Source organism: Podarcis liolepis (genome assembly GCF_965112155.1).
Source record: "Podarcis liolepis genome assembly, chromosome: 11".
NCBI lineage: Eukaryota > Metazoa > Chordata > Lepidosauria > Squamata > Lacertidae > Podarcis > Podarcis liolepis.
The window spans coordinates 61,789,509-61,810,849 of NC_139565.1; the positions used below are offsets into that span (position 1 = coordinate 61,789,509).

The 21,341-nt window shown below is 47.1% G+C and overlaps 1 protein-coding gene across 14 annotated transcripts in view; it reads left to right on the forward strand.

The window, feature by feature from the left end:
• CELF4 (CUGBP Elav-like family member 4) overlaps window positions 1-21,341 on the forward strand; it is an 800,084-nt gene that overhangs the window by 764,759 nt on the left and 13,984 nt on the right. For all 14 annotated transcript variants that reach the window (XR_014517250.1, XM_083466083.1, XM_083466073.1 and 11 more), the window contains exon 12: window positions 8,881-9,048. Coding sequence is in view for 13 of the 14 variants with exons in the window: in XM_083466083.1 (XP_083322209.1) it covers window positions 8,881-9,008 (128 nt within the window). In the remaining variant the exon portion in view is untranslated. The remainder of the gene's footprint in view (window positions 1-8,880; window positions 9,049-21,341) is intronic.

Sequence of the window (21,341 nt, forward strand, 5' to 3'; positions counted from 1 at the left end):
CAAGTATTAGGGCTGTGAGCCACTATTCATTTTACAAACTATAATTAATTTGATGTTTAGATTAATTTCTGATGCGCTCTCAAAGGTGCACGGAAAGCATTTTTCCTTTATTATAATGTTGATTGCTTATTGGGGAGATAAATCTAACTGTCAGTTATGTACCGACTTACCAAAACTTTCAGACCTAGCAAGCATGTCTGCGCAAGAGGAGCAGCTGCTCTGCTGTTCCACAGTTAAAGGGACAGCCCAGCCTTTTCCCAGGCAACAACAACAACCAAAAAACCCCTCTGCACATGAGTTGCAAGGGTCTTCCTTGTCTTTTCTCTCTTCCTTTCGAAGAGACGTGGGTGGTATTGCAAAGGTCACATCGCAGAAGAAAACTCGACTGCATATTTCAATTGATTCCCGGTCCAATCTTTGTTATTTTGTCCCCCTTTGGATAACTTTGAAAGGTGGAGGGTTGGTAGAGGAGGTGCAGCTGGAGAATAATGTGGGGTGGAGACAGCATAGAAGGCCAGAGAAAAAGTGCCTGAGAATGAACGGGAAAACTAGGCTGGAGGGGTGACAAACAGAAAGGAAACGGGAGCCTCAGGGGTGAGGAAGGCTAATGCATATCCTTTCTGGTTTGAAATCTTCAGCCCAATCTTCAGCTCTGTGCGTCTAAGCTACCTTTCTAAATCATGGAGAAAAGGAAAGAAAATTTCGCATTTTGCAAGTTCTTGTAGAAGCAACCATAAAAGGCAAAGGTAAAGGGACCCCTGACCATTAGGTCCAGTCATGGCCGACTCTGGGGTTGTGGCGTTCATCTCGCTTTACTGGCCGAGGGAGCCGGCATGCAGCTTCCGGGTTATGTGGCCAGCATAACTAAGCCGCTTCTGGCGAACCAGAGCAGCCCACGGCAACGCCGTTTACCTACCCACTGGAGCGGTACCTATTTATCTACTTGCACTTTGACGTGCTTTCAAACTGCTAGGTTGGCAGGAGCAGGGACCAAGCAACGGGAGCTCACCCCGTCGCGGGGATTCAAACCGCTGACCTTCTGATCAGCAAGTCCTAGGCTCTGTGGTTTAACCCACAGCGCCACCCGCCACTCATCCTCACTGGCAATTAAAATTCTACTTATGCTCGCAGTGGGAGCAGAACCAGGTGTGAGCAGGAGTCACTGCCACACCACACATTAATTCAATTTGATAGTTATTTATTGCGTTTATAGAAAAGGGTCCGGCATGTTTGCATTAGGTAGGAAACCAACTGGCTGCGCCTATGGGGACCCTGTCCCTCTGTCTCCAAGAATGTGGCCAGAAGGATAAAGTTCCCTCCCTGGTCCACTCAAGTGAAGTGTCACTCCCACTCCAAAGCTCAAATCTTATTGGATGGGGGGAAGAGGGAGACCAACCAACAGCAAAGCAGAGCAAAGAGGGTCAGGAAGAGCTGCCCATCAAGCATGTCACATGGGCTGTCACATGGAAGATGGAGCAAACTTGGTTTCTCCTGCTCTGGAGGGCAGGACTCAAACCAATAGCTTCAAGTTACAAGAAGGGAGATTTCAACTAAACATCAGGAAGAGCCTTTTGACAGTAGGAGCTGTCCGACAGTGGAACAGAATCCCTCATTGGAGGTTTTTATGCAGAGGTTGGATGGCCATCAGCCATGGATGCTTTAGTTGAGATTCCTGCATTGCTGGGGGTTGGACTAAATAATAATAATAATGTATTATTTAAACCCTGCCCATCTGACTGGGTTTCCCCAGCCACTCTGGGCAGCTTCCAGCAAAATATTAAAATACAATAGTCTATTAAACATTAAAAGCTTCCCTAAACAGGGCTGCCTTCAGATGTCTTCTAAAAATCTGGTAGTTGTTTTTCTCTTTGGCATCTGGTGGCAGGGCGGGTGCCACTACCGAGAAGGCCCTCTGCCTGGTTCAAATGACCACCAGGGACCCCTTAAGACACTATGATTATATGTGCTGCTCTCTCTACCCCAAACCTTTTGGGGCCACTGCCCCTTGCTTCTATAAACTCATCCCCAAAGCCCCCTACCCTACCAAAAAAGCATTATTCAGAGCAGTGGTTTGCATGACGCTGTAAGAAAGAGGATAGCACAATAAAATTCAAAACAGTAACAATTAATTACGCATTTATTCAAAATCCATTGAAAACTACTTAGTCTAATTGATTCAAGAAAATTGATGTACTTGATTCGGTGATACCAGCTTTTGAAAGTCTGGCAGCCCTTGCTTCTTACCTCCCCCCTTGGAAATCCCACTGCCCTCTATAAGGTGGTACCACTCACTTTGGGAAACATTGTTTTGCCTCCAAATAGGCTCCAAAAACCACACCCCAGGGCCCCCAGCCTTGCAGCAAAGAGAACCCTTATACCAGTGGTTCTCAACCTGTGGGTCCCCAGATGCTGTTGGACTACAACTCCCATCATCAATGGCCACTGGTCATGCTGGCTAGGGATGATGGGAGTTGTAGTCCAACAACATCTGGGGACCCACAGGTTGAGAACCACTGCCTTACACCATGGGTAGGCAAACTAAGACCCGGGGGCCGGATCCAGCCCAATTGTCTTCTAAATCCGGCCCACAGAAGTTCCAGGAATCAGCGTGTTTTTACATGAGTAGAATGTGTGCTTTTATTTTAAAATGGATCTCTGGGTCATTTGTGGAGCATAGGAATTTTTTCCCTAAAAATATAGTCTGCCCCCCCACAAGGTCTGAGGGACAGTGGACAAGCCCCCTGCTGAAAAAGTTTGCTGACCCCTGCCTTATACATCCTAAGAGCATGATCAAGAAACGTTGGTCATAGCAGCCCATGCTACAGAATTATCTCTGCTTAGAAAGGAGAGGTGTTTGTTTTGCTTCCCTGGCTGCTCACATGCAAGGATGCCTTGCGAGAGTGCATTTGAAGCCTAAAGCTACAATCCTCTGCTCACTTACTCCAAAGTAAGCCCTGCTGAACCAAGTATGGGGGGGGTGGGCAGGGGATAAAGGTAAAGAACCCCTGACAGTTAAGTCCAGTCGTGAACGACTCTGGGTTTGCGGCGCTCATCTCACTTTACTGGCCGAGGGAGCTGGCGTTTGTCTGCAGACAGTTTTTCCGGGTCATGTGGCCAGCATGACTAAGCCGCTTCTGGTGAACCAGAGCAGCGCACGGAAAAGCCGTTTCCCTTCCCGCCAGAGCGGTACCTATTTATCTACTTGCACTTGATGTGCTTTCAAACTGCTAGGTTGGCAGGAGCTGGGACCGAGCAACGGGAGCTCACCCCGTCGCAGGGATTCGAACCGCCGACCTTCCGATCCGCAAGCCCTAGGCTCTGAGTAAATATGCACAGGAGCTGATGGACCTGTAAGTGTCCAGAACTTCTTCAAGGCAAGGGATAGCAGTCTGTGGGCAAAATAGTTTTGGTTCCCCACCGCCCCACCCTGCAGGAGATAGAAAGTAAATCTCCATGCTATCTTGGCTGGTAGAGTTTATAAATATTCATAATTCAAGAAGTGAATACAGTGGAGAGCTCAGATAGATGGAGGGCATTTAAAAAGAAAGAGAGCAGAACTATCCATTTAATGTCTCTGGATGATGCTAGAGAGATACATGGTGGCATTCCCTGAATGCTAGTCCAAGGATGGCTGCTACTCCCTAGGCCAGGAAAGAAACCCACAATAGTAGCTGAAATACATTATTTATTCTGTTGTTCATACAATTTAACTTCCCAGCTCTCCCCTCCCTGCACAGAAGAACAGTCTTTAATTCAACATCTTTGAGAGACACTCATGGTTCCGATTTAAGACAACGTAAGTCCAGGCATTAACTTGCTTGTTTGCGTTAAATTCAGATTTCGTTTTCCATACAATTTTATATGAAAAGAGATACTTGCTGTAATTAGATTTTTTTTTATATAAAAAAATCCTATTTGAATTTAAAAGCTCCAATTTTGTTTGTTTGTTTAAAAAAAAATCATCGATTTTTATCCACTCTGCCACGAGGTGATTTTTTTCCTAGACAATTATTCTGCAATTACTCTTCCTTATAAATGAACTCCTACATGGAGAAATTATGTGACGAATCAATGAAAACTAACTTTGCATTTCCACTGCTTGAATCACAATTTTTCCATACAGAAGCTCATTTATTAGTACGAAGGAAGCATGGAAGAAATATGAAAGTTGACGGCGCGTGCGATTCAAGCCCGCCAGCCGTGCACAGGGTTAAATCCTGAGATCTCTACAGCGATAACAAAATCAACCAGATTCTTCAGCTAAAATGTGTATAGTGGCTGGTGTCCAATGTAGTCAATACTCCAAGTAGACCCATTGAAATCACTGGGCAAAAGTAACTTGTCCGTTGATTGCAATGGGTCTACTGCTTTGACCCAATATATTTCCACACATTGGCTAATGTTTTCTCATTTATTCTGCCTTTAAGATTTTAGATTTTAAAATTATTTGGTGGGGAAAATAAGAGCTGGGAAATGGAGGGACACACTGATATGGAACAGAGGTAAGTCAGTAAAAGGAACTTGAAGGGTGAGTAGCATGGGCTATTGATGGCTACTAGCCATTGTGACTATCCCCAGTTGGAGGCAGCAATGATTCTGAATTCCAGCTGCTGGAAACCACTGGAGGGGAGTGGGCTGTTGTCCTCAGATCTGGCCTGCAGGTTTCCCATAATGGCAGCTGTTTGGCCAATGTGAGAATAGGATGCTGGACTAGGTGGGCCATTGGCCTGGTCCAGCAGGCTCTTATATTCTTATCGAGGGTACCTTTTTCCTGATCCCCAAGCATAACTAGCCTTCCTCCCATTTGAGAGAGCATCCCCTGGCAACTACTGCAGCACTTTGCCTTTGTCGCATGCAGCTTGGCTTAATCGCTCGAGCCCCCTAGAGGCATTTGCTCTTTGGCAATACATCTGGAGCCCCTTCGGTGGCCCGAGAGCAGCTTCCCTTTGGTAGAATCCCACACCACTAGGTAATTGGTGCAAAATGTAGCGGGTGCTTAAAGGTAAAGGGTAAAGGGACGCCTGACCATTAGGCTCAGTCACAGACGACTCTGGGGTTGCGGCGCTCATCTTGCTTTATTGGCTGAGGGAGCTGGTGTACAGCTTCCGGGTCATGTGGCCAGCATGACTAAGCCGCTTCTGAAGAACCAGAGCAGCACACGGAAACGCCGTTTACCTTCCCGCTGGAGTGGTACCTATTTGTCTACTTGCACTTTGACGTGCTTTCGAACTGCTAGGTTGGCAGGAGCAGGGACCGAGCAAAGGGAGTTCACCCCGTTGCAAGGATTCGAACTGCCGACCTTCTGATCGGCAAGCCCTAGGCTCTGTGATTTAACCCACAGCGCTACCTGCGTCCAAGCGGCTGCTTAGGCAGGGCCAACTGCATGGGTCTTTCTGGTCCAATTTCCACTCTGCCAAATTCAGAAGGTTGTTTACTAGCTGGATGACTTTCTTGTGCTCTGCTGCAGGGATAGCCTTTGGGATGTCACTGGACTATCAGCCTCAGCCTCAGGCAGCAAGGGCAATGATGGGAGGTTGAAGTCCATTAACAGTTGGAGGGCATTGTATCAGCTTCCCTGGCTCGATTGCCATGGGAGCAAACTGGATTCCAGTGGGTTGCTCTACAGACACAGCAATGCTGGAAGTGTGGTCCAGTTATTCAGGCAGAGTTATAATTGGGACTAGATGGCCTTTGGGTTCCATTTGAGAATTTCCACAACTCCTTTAAAGCATCCTTCACACACACACACACACACACACACACACACACACACACCCTTGCACTTAAGCCACAGAACTACAGGCACAAAAGCCTTGCCATGAATCCCCTCCATTTGCTGCTGCACCAAAAGTGCTGCTCCTAGCAAATTCCTGCTGGGGGCGGCTTTGTAGCAGCAGCAGCAGCAGCAACTAAACTGGACACTCCCTTCGAATAAGAACTCCCATATTTTAGAGCTGGCAACTTTGCGGAACAAGGGAGATCAGATGCCCTGAGCTGCAACCCTTGCAAATTTCTTGATCCTTTACAGCCTTGCTAAATCATTTATTTAGCACAGCCTTTTAACATAATCCCGGAGAAAAAAAACATAAAATAGATTTATCACAAAACCCTGTCCTCCTACCAACCATCTTCAGACTAGTACATATATTTCTCTGATTATTAATTAACGTAGGCACGGAATGAGCTAAGAGCTTTTTAACCTCTCCTTCTCTCTCTCTCTCTCTCTCTCTCTCTCTCTCTCTCTCTCTCTCTGTCATCTAAAGAAGAGTAAGGCCTTCCAAGAACTCGATTCAGGGTGTTATATTATTACTGCTAGAACCAATCCAAGGCTGATCCCATGTAATGCATGGGAAATGGTTAACCAGGCTGTGAGGAGAGGGCTCCTCCATCCCTGAGTGTTTTATATCAAACAAAGGGTGAGGTCTGATCTCCAAAACTAGGCAGTGAAGATGCACCATAGGGATGGGAGAATCTGACAATTTCGGTTTCTCAGAATTTCTCGTTTTTCCAATCTTCAGTTCTCCAGATTCCAGTTTTGTATGTGTATAATTGCATTTTAGCATCTTGTTCTGCTAACATACATTCTTGCATGCAATTTTGCCTAATATACACATTTTTTGCAATACAATCCCCCACCCCACCCAAAATATAATGCATTGCAAAATTCAAAGAAGTGTGGATTTTGAAGGATGGCTGTGTTTCTGTCTCTACATTAAATGGCGCAGGGTTCTCCTTTAAATGTGAACAGGGCCAAACTTCTGCCCACTCCCTGATGTACACCCTCTGAGCCACGAAAGTGGGGAAAGGAAATGAAAAGGGGGAGAGAGGCTAAGCAGTGCAAAACAGGAAGGTTATGAGAAATAAGGTTTGCTGGTGTTCACAACTTTCTTCCTGGTCTCCAGCCGCCACCACCCCAAGAAACAGGGTATACTTACTGTGGGAGGAAGGTGCTAAACACCACCTGTATAAAATTAGAAGCTCCATTTTAAAAAGTGGGAGACCCTGATCACAATCTTCCCTCATCTCACATTGCTGAGAAATATTATATCCACCCTCTAAACTGCAGCAAAGTCCCATAAAGGGAACATTATCTTGGAATGGGGAGCAGAATCGTTTTATTTTTCCACTTTCAGCGACAAAATATTGCATGTTGGGCCCATGGAAAATGGAACTTGCCTCGCCCATACCCCGCCCATCTGGCTGGGTTTCCCCAGCCACTCTGGGTGCTCCCAACAGAATTAAAAGCACAATAGAACACCAGACATTAAAAACTTCCCAAAACAGGGCTGCCTTCAGATGCCTTCTAAAAGTCAGATAGTTGTTTATTTCCTTGACATCTGATGGGAGGGCTGGTACCACTACCGAGAAGGCCCTCTGCCTGGTTCCCTGTAGCTTTGCTTCCCACAATGAGGGAACCGCCAGAAGGCCCTTGGGAGCTGGACCTCAATGTCCGGGCAGAACGATGGGGATGGAGACGCTCCTTCAGGTATACTGGGCTGAGGCCACTTAGGGCTTTAAAGCTCAGGACCAACACTTTGAATTGTGCTTGGAAATGAGCAGCCTTGTTCATGTGTTCGCCAGCAAGCATGCACACTGACTATTCCACTTGCTAGAATGTTCTTCCTACAGGTCCCTGAACATTTGCATGCACAGCCACCAACCTTTTCTGACTTCCTTAAATTGAACCTGGCTTTGTTAGCCTCAAGGCAGGTAGACACCCCGCCATGTTTCAGACCCCACTGCTGAGTCCCTTTGTTTTCTGGGACCCAAACCTTTCATCCCATCAGCCTTCCTCTCTCGCCTCCCCTGCAAGATCTGCTGTAGCTCAGGGTTTACCCCTGCTGCAATGGAGACTGTTTCTGCCCTTGACTCTTGAGTTCTGATGGACAGTGACATTTGTTTATTTATTTGTAAAAATATCTGTATACTGCTCTGTTATAAAAAATATATAAATCAAAGTGGTTTACAGCAGTACAAGCATAAAATATTTTGTATTTTTATGCTGCGAACTGCCCAGAGATCTATGGATGAAGGATGGTATACAAATAATAATAATAATAATAATAATAATAATAATAATAATAAGCCTTGCTTTTCTCTGGGGGTACTCAAGGATACACAGTACCATCACCTCCCCCCGCCCCAATGTTAAAAGTGCCGCATTTACTGTAACTACTTCATGGTGAGTAACAGCACCTTTTTCTGTTAAACAAACAAACAAACAAACAAACACTGATTATGAACCATACAAGAAAAACAATGTAAAAAAGTTAACACTTAACCATTATGGAAGGCTGCATAGGTCTGGCAGAATAGAAAAGTTTTCAGCAGGCATTTAAAAGTTGGCACGGAAGGTGCCTGCTGAATCTCTAGTGGCAGAGAGTTCCACTGGACTAGGAGAACGACACTAAAGGCTCAGTTTCTTCTTCTTGTCGAATGAGCCTCACCAGCTTGGGGGAATGACCAGCTATGGTCTCAGAGAGGGACTCTAGACCTAAGTTGTTCAGGGCTTTGTAAATAGACACAAGGACTTGAACCTGGCTCAGTTTCTTGTTGTCATCAAATGAGCCACACCAACCCATGCCAGTTCCTTCACCTGGACCCAGCTCTCCCCATGGCCTCGCTTCCCACCTCCCCTGTCAGCCGAGACTTGCCAGAGGTCAAGGCTCTGTCCATCCCATCCGCACCCTTCCTTCTCCCCGCCAGGACAACAGAGCAGCCATACCCTCCCGCCTTTGGTGCCACCTGGCAGCTCTGCCATCCACCGACCCCCTTCGCCCGCACTCCATCCTCATCCTCGAAGTTGGTCTTGTGTGTGGGGTGGCCCGGCGACCCCCTCCAGCTGGTTAAACCCTGCGCCTTTGCCTTGTGTCTTGACAGGCTTTGTGAGTTTTGACAATCCTGCTAGTGCCCAAGCTGCCATCCAGGCTATGAACGGCTTCCAGATTGGCATGAAGAGGCTGAAGGTGCAGCTGAAGAGGCCAAAGGATGCTAACCGCCCCTACTGAAGCATTGTGGGAAACTCTGGATAAGCAAGGTCTAGCACAGGTAACTGCTCAGGGAGGGAAGGGGCCAAGGGAACGTCACCTGTTGTCCAATAGCGTCTCTCGTGTCATGGACCCTGACCGTTCAGTCTCTGAGGGGGTCTGCCTTCTCCTCTGGGGCTAGACCAGAAAATATAAACATGAAGTGGGACCAGACATCTTTAAGCATCGTTGTTGGTGCTGGAAAGGGAGAGACAAGATAAGTGATCTGGCATCATGCTGGACCCTCCTTTCCCGCCAACCCCATACCCCGTTTTTGTCAAGCTTGCAAGACACAGAGGTCAACTCCCCAGTTCTTCTCCAGCACCAGCTCAGATATCTAAAAAACGAGAGTTGGAAGAGGTATTAAGAGGGGGTAGACATTTCATGCGCATAGATGCCCATCGCCAATATGATTCCCATGGCTGTTCGCTGACAAGGAGGGTCATAGGAACATTCCTCTCTGAAAGTCTCCCCTGGAAAACTCCCATGAAATGAATGGGAAGTTGCGTAAAAACCTCGTTCCAGTGGGATGGGTGTTGTCAGTGACCTGTGAATCTCGTAGTTGGTGAACGTGTTAAAGACACAAGTTGATGTTGTGGTTTCCAAACTGAAAGGGCTGTCCAGTTTACGCATATCGCTAGTTCTGTGTTTTAAGCATGTAAAAACATTTTCCATTCCTTGTACGGCTGGGAGGGGTGGTCAGTCTTTATAATGTGATGCCTTCTAAAGGAGCTTTCGGCTTAGGACTATTCCTGTGCAGACCTCAACAAAGTTTGCAAAGGGGCATTAGATGGTGGACTCTGAGTTCAACTGCCAAACGGGTGGAAAGGCCCATTTTCATGGTGAACCATGAGCAGACGGGGCAATTGCAAGTTGCTGGTCTTGAAGGGTTCGTGTGCCACTTAGGCTTCTATTTCAACTCTATACCTGCTGCCAGGGAGGGGGGTGTCCTCTGTGCTTAGAAATGTGCGCTTGTTCTACCAGTCTTGCAAAAACCTTTCCCTGGGAGGAGAGGGTGGTTGTGGTTCTTTCCTGAGGCAGGTAAAGGCTGGGGGGAAAAAGAGTGGACCCCAAATGTATTCGTGAGGGTGGTGCAAAAAGTAGCAGAAGGCGGGCGCCTGTAGAATCCAAGTTGGGTGGCAGAACGAGGCATGGTTAGAGAGACCATCATTCCTTCTCCTGGCAAACTTGCTTGCAGAACTGGCAGCCCTTCGACCTTTTTTGAACACCCTCCCTTGTGGAGTGTTCCCTCAGCGTCCTCGCTTGAGAGTCTTCTGGACACCCCTGAACTCTCCCCCCCCCAAGAGCCTTTGGGAGGCAGAGACATGAGAGGGCATCAGAGGCAGGAAAGGAAAGAGGGACAGACGCCAGTGTTGCCCACAACATCCTTGACCATCCTTCAAGGCACCCCAGGGTGCCATGGAACATTGGTTGAAAACCACTGGCATACGCCATTATTGGTGGGGCAGGAGAGTTGGGGGGGGGGATCACATCTGGCAACCAATGGGCCTCATTCGTTTCAGATAGTATATGGGTAGATGAGCGTAAAAAGCATGAGACACAATTTTTCACGGCCCTCTAGCAGCTATTTACCAGAAGTAATGTATTTAGTGTTAACTCTGGAAGGGTGTACTCGATTCTGACCAAGCTAGGCCTCCTAGAGCAAAATATACATCAGGAGACAGACTCCCAGGAAAGGTGGTAGACTCTCCTTCCGTGGCGGTTTTTAAGCAGAGGTTGGATGGCCACCTGTCATGGATGATTTTGTCATGGATGATTTTCCACCAGATCAGGGCCAAGGCCGAAAAAGCCCTGGCTCTGATTGAGGCCAGCCTAACCTCAACTAAAAGTGGCTCAGGAGATCCCAAAACGGGCTGTGAAGTGCTCCAAAAGAGCCTGTCTGGAACTGGCGACTAGGCCATTGGGTAGAGATCTGTAGAGACACCTCCATGTTTATCTGGAGCTCCCCTTGTGTGCAGGTCTTCCCTGTCACTTCTGCAAGGAGGCGCTGGGTGTCCGTTGCCTTCTAAAGGACGTGTGTGTCCAACCTTCACCATTAAACAAACAAGGAAGACCCCTTTCATTTGGAGGAAGCTCCCCACGTGAGCCGAAGCTCCCAAGACATTGCTAGACTACGAGAGAAGAGGGAGAGGAAGAAAAGGAGCTGAGAGAGATGGAGGGAGAAATCTCCACTCAATTAATTCTGAGTGCTTTTTTCATCCCTTTGATCAAATCCCTCTTTTAGAACACAAATTGTTTTAGCCTACAGTGGTTTTAAGTCTTGTTTTCGCCACTAATGCTCTCAAAGTTGTTTTCAGGCATTAAAAAGATCACTGAGATGTGGTAGATAAGGTCACAAGCTTCAACAAACAAAGCCCCTAAGGATCCTTCGCGGGGAAGGGGGGGAGAGAAGCCGCCTCCCAAAATGGCCGCCTTCTTCTCTCCCCTTCCTCTCTAATTACAGAAGCAGAGCTGGGAGGAGGGAGGTGTGAGTGTGCGGCAGGCCGGCGGGAGGACGAAGAGAGGATCATTTGAGGCAAATCTGCCAAAATCAATATATTCTATTTCAAATCCTCCCGTCAAGATGAGAAGGCAAGGATTCCGAGGCACTCGGTGTGGCTGCCAGATAGTAAGACACAGAAAATAATGAGGGAGAAATGGCCAGGTGTGTGGAGTCCTTTGGGTGACCGTTCCTCAAAACGCCGTTGACAGTAGCCATTGCCACTCCATGTCCTAAAACATATGAAAGAAGTACATGGGAAACTCCCTTCTAGGTAAAGGGGGAAAAGTAGGCTGTGGCAAGGCGGAGAGTTAGGGACAGTGGCTGACCCAACACATTGGAGTCTTCCTGGAGATGTATGCCCAGGTCTCTGGGTCTCCGGAAAGACGCCGTTTGCTTGGGTGTAGTGGTTAAGAGCAGTAGACTCGTATTCTGGTGAACCGGGTTCGCTTCCCTGCTCCTCCACATGCAGCTGCTGGGTGACCTTGGGCTAGTCACATTTCTTTGAAGTCTCTCAGCCCCACTCACCTCACAGAGTGTTTGTTGTTGGGCAGGAAGGGAAAGGAGAATGTTAGCTGCTTTGAGACTCCTTCGGGTAGTGATAAAGCGGGATATTAAATCTAAACTCTTCTTCTTCTTGGGATATCAAGGGCGATTCCTTGGAATCGGTTACCTGGCCTCAGAAGGGATATGTCAGGGTTGGGAAAGGTTCAGAAAAGGGTGAGGATATAGCGACTTTCCTACAATGGAAGTTTGCGTCGTTTGGGACTTTTTAATTAAGAAAGAAGCAAAGTAGAATTTTGCAAAAATTCACTGCCTGACAGTGAACAAGAGAAAATCTCTCTCCCTCTCTCATAATATGCTAGAACTTGTGTGCATTCAGGGTAGCTGAATGTTGGGAGATTCAGGTCAGATAAAAGAAAGTGTTTCCATACACAGCACAGAGCTGGACTACCTGGGAGACTGGAGTTCGAATCCTTACTCACTGGGTGAGCTTGGGCCAGTCACTGCCTGTCAGCTGAGCCTATTTCGGAGGGTTGTCACAGGAGTTAAATGGGAAGGGGAGAGCCACGTATGCCCACTCAAGCTCTTTGGAGAAAAAGGTGGGATATAATTTCAATATGGGACATAGATGGCGCTGTGGGTTAAACCACAGAGCCTAGGACTTGCCAATCAGAAGGTCGGCGGTTTGAATCCCTGCAACGGGGTGAGCTCCCGTTGCTCGGTCCCTCTTCCTGCCAACCTAGCAGTTTGAAAGCACGTCAAAGTGCAAGTAGATAAATAGGTACCGCTCCGGCGGGAAGGTAGAACGGCATTTCCATGTGCTGCTCTGGTTCGCCAGAAGTGGCTTAGTCATGCTGGCCACATGACCCGGAAGCTGTACGCCAGCTCCCTCGGCCAATAAAGCGAGATGAGCGCCACAACCCCAGAGTCGGCCACGACTGGACCTAATGGTCAGGGGTCCCTTTACCTTTACCTAAATTCAATATATATATGAGACCTCCAGGTATAGGGCAGAATATAAATTCAATGAATAATAATATATCATAAATAGACAACCATGATCGGCCCAAACCAGTTTAGCCCCTTCCCCCAAATCCAACAGGTCCTTCACCTTTTGTCACCACTGGGCTCAAAATGAGCTTTCACCAGCACCCAGGTCTGGTCCCAGGTCTGCCTTCATCTGCCTGCAAGGCTGCTAAGCGGTCAAGCTGGCCGAAAAAGGCATTTGGCTGCAGCAGGATGCCTGATGCCTGATCTTGAGCTGCGCTTCGCTAAGAGGAACCACAGGAGAAATGAGCTCACCCAGATTATTCCCGAAGTATCTACTAACCAGGTCCTGTGTTTAACTCCAGCTTATGACTTGACTTTACTGCACCCTGCTGGAAAACGGGAAACCCAGGCTAAAAGTCTGAAGGGTCTGTAGCAAAAGGGGTGGGGACCTTAATACGCTTCTTGTTTTTTATTATTATTTTAAATTCATTTTTGTCCTTCTTCTTTTAGTGCATCGCGGGTTTCTTCCCCTGTATTTTCCACCCTGATAGCATCCTTTTAAACTGCCAGTCACTTCAGCAATAGCACAACGCAGAGTTCTCTCCCATGAACTGCAAACTTCAATTTCTAATGGATGTGAAATCCCGTTTGCTAATTATCATGGTTATACTAAGATTGGCATACAATAGCCCGCATTGATGGAAAACTGCAATAATTAATTACCGCGTTCGCTTCGAAATACAATCAGCAATTACCATGCTGAGGCAAAATTCCATTCAGCAATATTTGCTGCTTGTTCATGAGGGTGGCTTTTTGCTCCCTCTCTCTCTCTTTTTCTTTTTCTTTTTAATGCAGGGCAGTTATTTGGCTACGTTGCTGTGTTGGCACCTTAATGAGCAAGGGGTAGTTTGGGGAGACAGGTTCAGCTTCTTTGCTTTGGGAGAGCTGGAGCTGTGGGAGGCGATGCAATTGAACCCTGATTGCGCGCGGAACTTTGATTAAAGGCACACCCTCACCCAAATAATATTACAGGAAATTACAGCTATCGTTTTGCAAAAAAACAGCAGGCGAGGTTCCCCTCTCGCGGTTCCAAGAGGGCGGTAATCCAGTCAGTGGTGTTGTTTTACCGTGGCTTAAAGACAGACATTTGTGCCCTTATTAAAGGCAGCATGTGTGTGAGAGGGGGCGAAACACCGTTCTTTGATAAGGAAGTCAAAAGGCAGGATTTGACCAGGCTGGAATGCAGAATTCCATGTCCTCAAGCTACTTCATAGGCGTTGTTCTGCCATTCTAAACCAGCACTAGGTGGGGTGCGGGTGGAAGAGGCTGCTTAACTCTTTCCCCCCAACAGATCAAAATCCCACTTCCCAAACTGCTTTTACACCCATAGCTGAAAAGCTACAGGCAAACCAAAGCAGGGGGAATCGTCATGGAGAGGGTTGTTCTGAGTGGCGGAAAGGAGTGGCGGGGAAAGGGTGAAACGGCCTACCTCTCAGCCCACTTTTCCTTCACTCTTGCTTACAGCCTGTCCAAGTGCCGTAAATTCCGGCATATAAGATGACTTTTTAACCCCAGAAAAGAGGTTAAAAAGTCTGGGGTTGTCTTATACGCTGGGTATCCGCCCCCCGCTGCTGCTGCAAATTTGGGGGGTCGACTAATACGCCCAGTCGCCTAATACGCTGGAATCTACAGTAAAATGTCAGCGCTTATATGCTGCTGTTGTGGTTGTTAGGGACATGTGTGAGGGTTTCAGTGCAGGGGAAATAAGCAGATTCTCTGCCAGTTGCGCCACGGCAACGAAGGACTTCAGCACATTACGCAGCATTGATGGTTATTTGTTCAGGTACTTATGCACCGCTTAATTCACTGCGAAGGTGCCTTCTAAGTGGTTCACAAGTATAATCCCAGTTTTATGTTATTAAGGTAAAGGGACCCCTGACCGTTAGGTCCAGTCACGGATGACACTGGGGTTGCGGCGCTCATCTCACTTTACTGGCCGAGGGAGCTGGCGTACAGCTTCCAGGTCATGTGGCCAGCAGGACTAAGCCCATTTCTGGTGAACCAGAGCAGCACACGGAAGCACCGTTTACCTTCCCACCGGAGCGGTACCTATTTCTCTACTTGCACTTTGACGTGCTTTCAAATTGCTAGGTTGGCAGGAGCAGGGACCGAGCAACGGGAGCTCATCCTGTCGCGGGGATTCAAACCGCTGACCTTCTGATCGGCAAGCCCTAGGCTCTGTGGTTTAACCCACAGTGCCACCCGCGTCCCTTCATGTTATAATATATATATATGTGCAAATTGTTAAAAATACTCAAGAAAACAATTTCATCAGAGGAGATATGTTAGCCATCTTCAAATATCTTAAGGGTTGTCACATGGAAGAGGGGATATGCTTGTTTTCTCCTGGACTCGAACTCATGGCTTCAGGAAAGGAGATTCCAATTAAACATTCGAAAAAACTTTCTGACAGTAAGAGCTGTTTGGCAGTAAAACGGTCTCCCTCGGAAGGTGGTGGACTCTCCTTCCTTGGAGGTTTATAAGCAGAGGTTAGATGGCCGTCTCCCATGGATGCTTTTAGCTGAGATTCCTGCATTGCAGAGGGTTAGACTAGATGATCATTGGATCTCTTCTATCTCTATGATTCTGTGGTCAAAACATTAAGGATCCCCAGTCAACCTGCTCAATAAAACAAATCCATTTAAACAATTATAGCAATCAAAGGAGGTAAAATGGCAATTAGAACAATTGAAGTCAGGAGATCAGGGGAACGCTTGACTAAATAGGTGTGTCTTCAAGAACTGGCAGAGTGCCAGTGCTGATGGGGTTGTGTTTAACTAAGTCCTACTCAGAGTACACCAACTGAAATTAATAAACCTAAGTGTATGTAGATTGATTGATTGATTGATTGATTGAATATATTTTTCTCCCAAGTTGGGATTCATTCAAGGCAGTTCACAACATTCAAAAACCGTCGTTTTAAAATACAAAGTAATTAGAACCAACTAGTTTGAAACTATAAAAATACAATAAAACACATTTAGAACCAGCATTAAAATACCGACTTCCCTGATAGCACCTAATTTTCAAAGGTCTGTCTAAATAGGAAGGTATCAAGCCTGCTAGCAGAAAGTTAACAAAGGGAGCCCATCTAAACACTCTTTCCAAAATTTGGGAGAAGCGCGCTCTCTCTCTCTCTCTCTCTCTCTCTCTCTCTCTCTCTCTCTCTCTCTCAATGTCACCACCAACCATGCCTCTGAAGATGATGAGAGTGAGAGAAGGTGCTCACCTGAGGATCTTATCACCTGGGCAGGTTTGTAAAGGGAGATGCAATCTTTCAGATAGTCTGGGCCCAAGCTATATACAGTGGTACCTCTGGATATGAACGGGATCCGTTCCATAGCCCCGTTCGCATCCAGAGCAGAACGCAACCCGCGTCTGTGCATGCGCGGCTCATGATTCGTCGCCTCTGCGCATGCGCGTGATGTCATTTTGAGCGCCTGCGCATGCACAAGCAGTGAAACCCGGAAGTAACCGTGTTCCGTTATTTCCGGGTCGCCACAGAGCACAACCTGAAAATGCTCAATCTGAAGCAACTTTAACCCAAGGTATGACTGCATTATATTAGATTAACTTCAATAGGTCTACTCTGATTAGAGCTAGTATTGAATAGCACCCATGGGGGTCTCTCGTATTTCAGCAGGGAGACACTTGCATAACACTGGTACCACCAGTGTAAAGGCCCTGCGTCCTTTGTAATGCTGTTTTTTCCTTTGGGGTCCTGCGCATAAGCTGCTTGATCAGCTGCCACAGGATAGCACTTATGATGACATCCCTGATGACAAGACATACAATTTTCTCCGAACATCTGATTAAATGAACAACAGACCTAAGCCTCAGTCAATGCATAAAGGCACTCCGCTGAGATATGTCAATAAAAGCTCTCTCCTATACTCTTTCCTAGGGATGGCTGAATCTCTCCATGTGGGTTTCTGTTTTTCCATTTTCCCCATTTCAGCACCAATTTGTGAATGTTACCCAAAAAACAAAAAAAACTTTATGACTTTCTCCCTAGTGAGTGTATTTAGGCTTGCAGTTTTAAGCATGGTAAGACATGATTTTTAAGGAAGAGAATTTCTTCATTTTTTTAAAGTAGGGAATGTTGGGTGATCAATAGTGACAAATTTACCCTTGCAAAAACTGAGAATTTTTTTTCCCTTGGGGGGGCGGGGGTCAATGACTGGAGCACTGCATGGGCAAGAGGTGGGGTGAAGTTTGAGGGTGGAAATGCTATTTTGGAGACAGATAGTGATGAAGTCATGGCATAAGACCATTTAGTTATTTTCCCCCTCAATCCCAGATGGGCGAACAAGTCAAACATTTGCATAAAATGTCACAAGGTGCAGATGAGTGAATCAGTAAGTCTGCATGTGGAACTTATCTTGCTCCTCAACACTGTCTTTTTCCCTTGGAGTCAACCCACTGGAACCCAGGGCACACATTTGCTGCCTTGTTAAATGCTGGAATAGTAAACATTTGTGGTGACAAAGCAGGACATGAAACCAGTTGACTTTGCCCATTGGCCATGCATCTGAAAGCCAAGATGTGTCCCTAAACTGGGTGAGCTTTGCTGTTTTGCCCACTGCCTCAGAAAGTGGATAAAAATGAATTTGCTGTGCTGATTCTATTTTGTACCTGGGGTATCAACAGGAAAACGGTATTGCCGCTCCCCTTCCAGCCCCAGATGTGAATGGCACCAGGATGGGCTTTTAATGAGCACAACCTGATTACTGTCACGACCGGAGGAGAGTGAGCCCCGTTTGTTTGCGTTCCATGGAGTGGCGGGGATCTGTTCTCAATCAGAATAATCCAATTTAAAGGAATGATTCATATTAGCGAACACATCTGTCTGAGGCCAGAGCAGAACCCTGGTGTTAGTTTAATAAATGACGTTCATTAAACTCAGCTGAAAATATAATCTGGAGAGACTGATGGAGTGAGCAGAGCAAAGAATAAGCAAGAGGAGCTGGCAATTATCAGCCGTCATTTGTTCTGCCGCCACCGCAGAAGTGGGGCTTGTTTGCTGAAATCTTAATTTCGTTTGGCTGAGGTGGAATCCATCAAAAAGGTCCATACAGCAGACAAAGCCCTCGTTTCTCAAAATCTGTCAGTGCAGGGGTGGACCAGGCGTTGGGGGTGGGTAGGGGAAGCGAGGATGTTAGCAGTTTTTCCTGATCTGTCCTGTACCAGGACGAAAAATTCCCAGGTCAGGATGGATGGGAAAGTGCTTCTCTGGGAAGGAACAAATGAGCGAGCCTCCTCAAAGAAGCATTGCCAAATCAGATGCTGTCCTGTCTCGGAGGCAGTAACTTTTGCCTCTGTTACTCAGTCCCTAGTTGCTTCTGGACTAGATGACTGCCATGCTATCTAAGTAGGGCTGCCAATAATAATAATTATTATTATTATTTATATCCCACCCTCCCCAGCCGAAGCCAGGCTCAGAGCGGCTAACAACAATAAAAGTAACGCAGTTTACCTAAAATCACAATCAATTTCTAAAACCAATTCATTCTAAAATCAATTCAAAAACAAATTAATGGCAACCATTGGGCTAGACTTCTGTGAGGATTACCGAAGGAGGGGGTCAGACTGTGCCTTGGCCAAAGGCCTGGTGGAACAGCTCTGTCTTGCAGGCCCTGCGGAAAGATGTCAAGTCCCGCAGGGCCCTAGTCTCTTGTGACAGAGCGTTCCACCAGATCGGAGCCACAGCCGAAAAAGCCCTGGCTCTGGTTGAGGCCAGCCTAACCTCCCTGTGGCCCGAGATCTCCAAGATGTTTTTATTTGAAGACCGTAAGGTCCTCCGTGGGACATACCAGGAGAGGAGGTCCAATAGGTATGAGGGTCTTAGGCTGTTTAGGGCTTTAAAGGTTAAAACCAGCACCTGGTTTTAACACTCTGAAAACATTCCTCTTGCAATTCTTCACCCAGCACATTGTGTTGCAATTCTTCACACAACGGGACACCATGATGAGTGCCAGAGCGGACAGAAATGTCATTTACCTTCACGCCACAGTGGTACCTGTTTGTCTACTTGTGCTGGTGTGCTTTCGAACTGCAAAGTTGGCAGAAGCTGGACCAGAGCAACGGGAGATCACTCCATTGCAGGGATTCAAACTGCCAACCTTACAATAGGCAAACCTAAGAGGCTCAGTGGTTTAGACCCCAGTGCCACCTGCTACAACCATAGTAGCAGGTGCATGAGAGAGGGCCTTTTCAGGGATGCCCCCCCCCCCCCGCCACCATGAGAATTGTGTTTGCCTCCTCTCTTGATCTGGCTTTCATTTTCCAACTGGCCTTTAGCAAAGCTTAAGACTGGGGAGTTTGTAGCAGTATATTGTAGCAACCCCATGCTTGGCACGAGAGGGTGAGCTGCGATGGTTTTATATGGGTGTATTATCTGCAGCTTATCCGTTCTGCATTGCTGGATTGCAGTTTCTAATGGCACTTGTTGTTTTATTAAGCTCACACATTACAAATGAGCATAAGAGTGTACACTTTTTTGATTTAGGCGGCTCAGTGAATCTGTACACAGGTACACACTGTACTCTCGCTGATCATGATATGTGAACAACTGTATGAATGTACAGCTCAATGGTTGTGTATGCAGGCACACAGCCCATTGCATGCAATATGTGAGCACGCCCACTGTGATCTTATATGGTGAGCCGTTTGAGGATCTTGGGGGTGATTTACTGTCCTGAAAGGCAGCATAGAAATGTACCTTTTTAAAATCGATAAATAAAATTGAGCCATTAGTATGGGAACATCATTAGCAAAGTAGAGCCCATTTAAGACAGCTGTCATTTATACCAGAGGAGCAGACAACATTGCCCTCCTAGAAATGTGAAGGAAGAAAATTGCAAGGAAAGACACTGCTGATATCCTCCATCCCTTGTCCCATGAAATGCCATGGTCTCCCACTTCTTCTGCTGGGATATTGACCCCACCACCAATACCACCACCATCCTTTTTGATTCAGACCCCATGACATTTCTTGCAGGCCAAGCCATTGTGCCGCCTCTGCCCCCCCCCCCCCGGCCCACCAAGTAGGAAAAAGGACAACATAGAATGGCTTTGGTTTGAAACAGACTATGCCTTTATTGAATGCAAGACACAAGAGGTTTGGCTTAGGCATGGGGCAATCGTTTACTTCCGGCCTGCATGTCGGAAGTGCTGCCATGAGTCAATCTGGCAGCGGGGATTCCTAAGACTTCCATCAAATAAGAGGAGCCTCGTGGAGCTTGGTGGAGTACGATTGGCCCTGGGCCTCAACGGGAAATAGACCACTCCCCCTGTATCACTTTAAGAGGAGTTTGGATCTGATATCCCGCTTTATCACTACTCTAAGCAGTCTCAAAGCAGCTAACATTCTCCATTCCCTTCCTCCCCCACAACAGACACTCTGTGAGGTGAGTGAGGCTGAGAGACTTCAGAGAAGTGTGACTGGCCCAGCAGCCACACGTGGAGGAGCGGGGAATCAAACCCAGTTCACCAGATTACGAGCCTACCGCTCTTAACCACTACACCACACAGGATACCCTAGCATTGGAGGGACAGGAAGGAACTACAGTGGTACCTCGGGTTAAGTACTTAATTCTTTCCGGAGGTCCGTTCTTAACCTGAAACTGCTCTTAACCTGAAGCACCACTTTAACTAATGGGGCCTCCTGCTGCCGCCACACGATTTCTGTTCTCATCCTGAAGCAAAGTTCTTAACCCGAGGTACTATTTCTGGGTTAGCAGAGTCTGTAACCTGAAGCGTATGTAACCCGAGGTACCACTGTACAAGCTCCCCTCCATCCAAAGCTAAGATTGCCCCAACCTCGGCTCTTCGTACCTGATAAGAAAAACCAGGTGAAGGGTCCAAGTGAGGGTTGTTTAAATGCCCTGGGAGCAGACCTGCTCAAGCTGCAGCCATTGGGAGCCTTGCAGAGCACATGGTTCGCATTGCCTCTGATCTCCCCATCAGAGCAACCTCGCCAGGTGACGCCTTTGGCCGTTTCCCAGCTTCCTCTCCCGGCATGTATTTTCAAAAACTCAAGTTAGCCTTAGTCTTGGTCTGTTGGATTGTGATTAATGAGCTGGTCCTTGATGTGGCTGAATCTCCCACTTAGTTTTTTGGTTTTGTTTTGTTTTTGCTTTCGCAGAGCCTTTGTTCACCTTTCATCCCATTCCATCTCCCTCATTGGGTATATTACTTGAGGGGGTGGTTTTTAGGGATTTTTTTATGCTGGGGGGGGGTGTTTTTAATATGTATGGGCT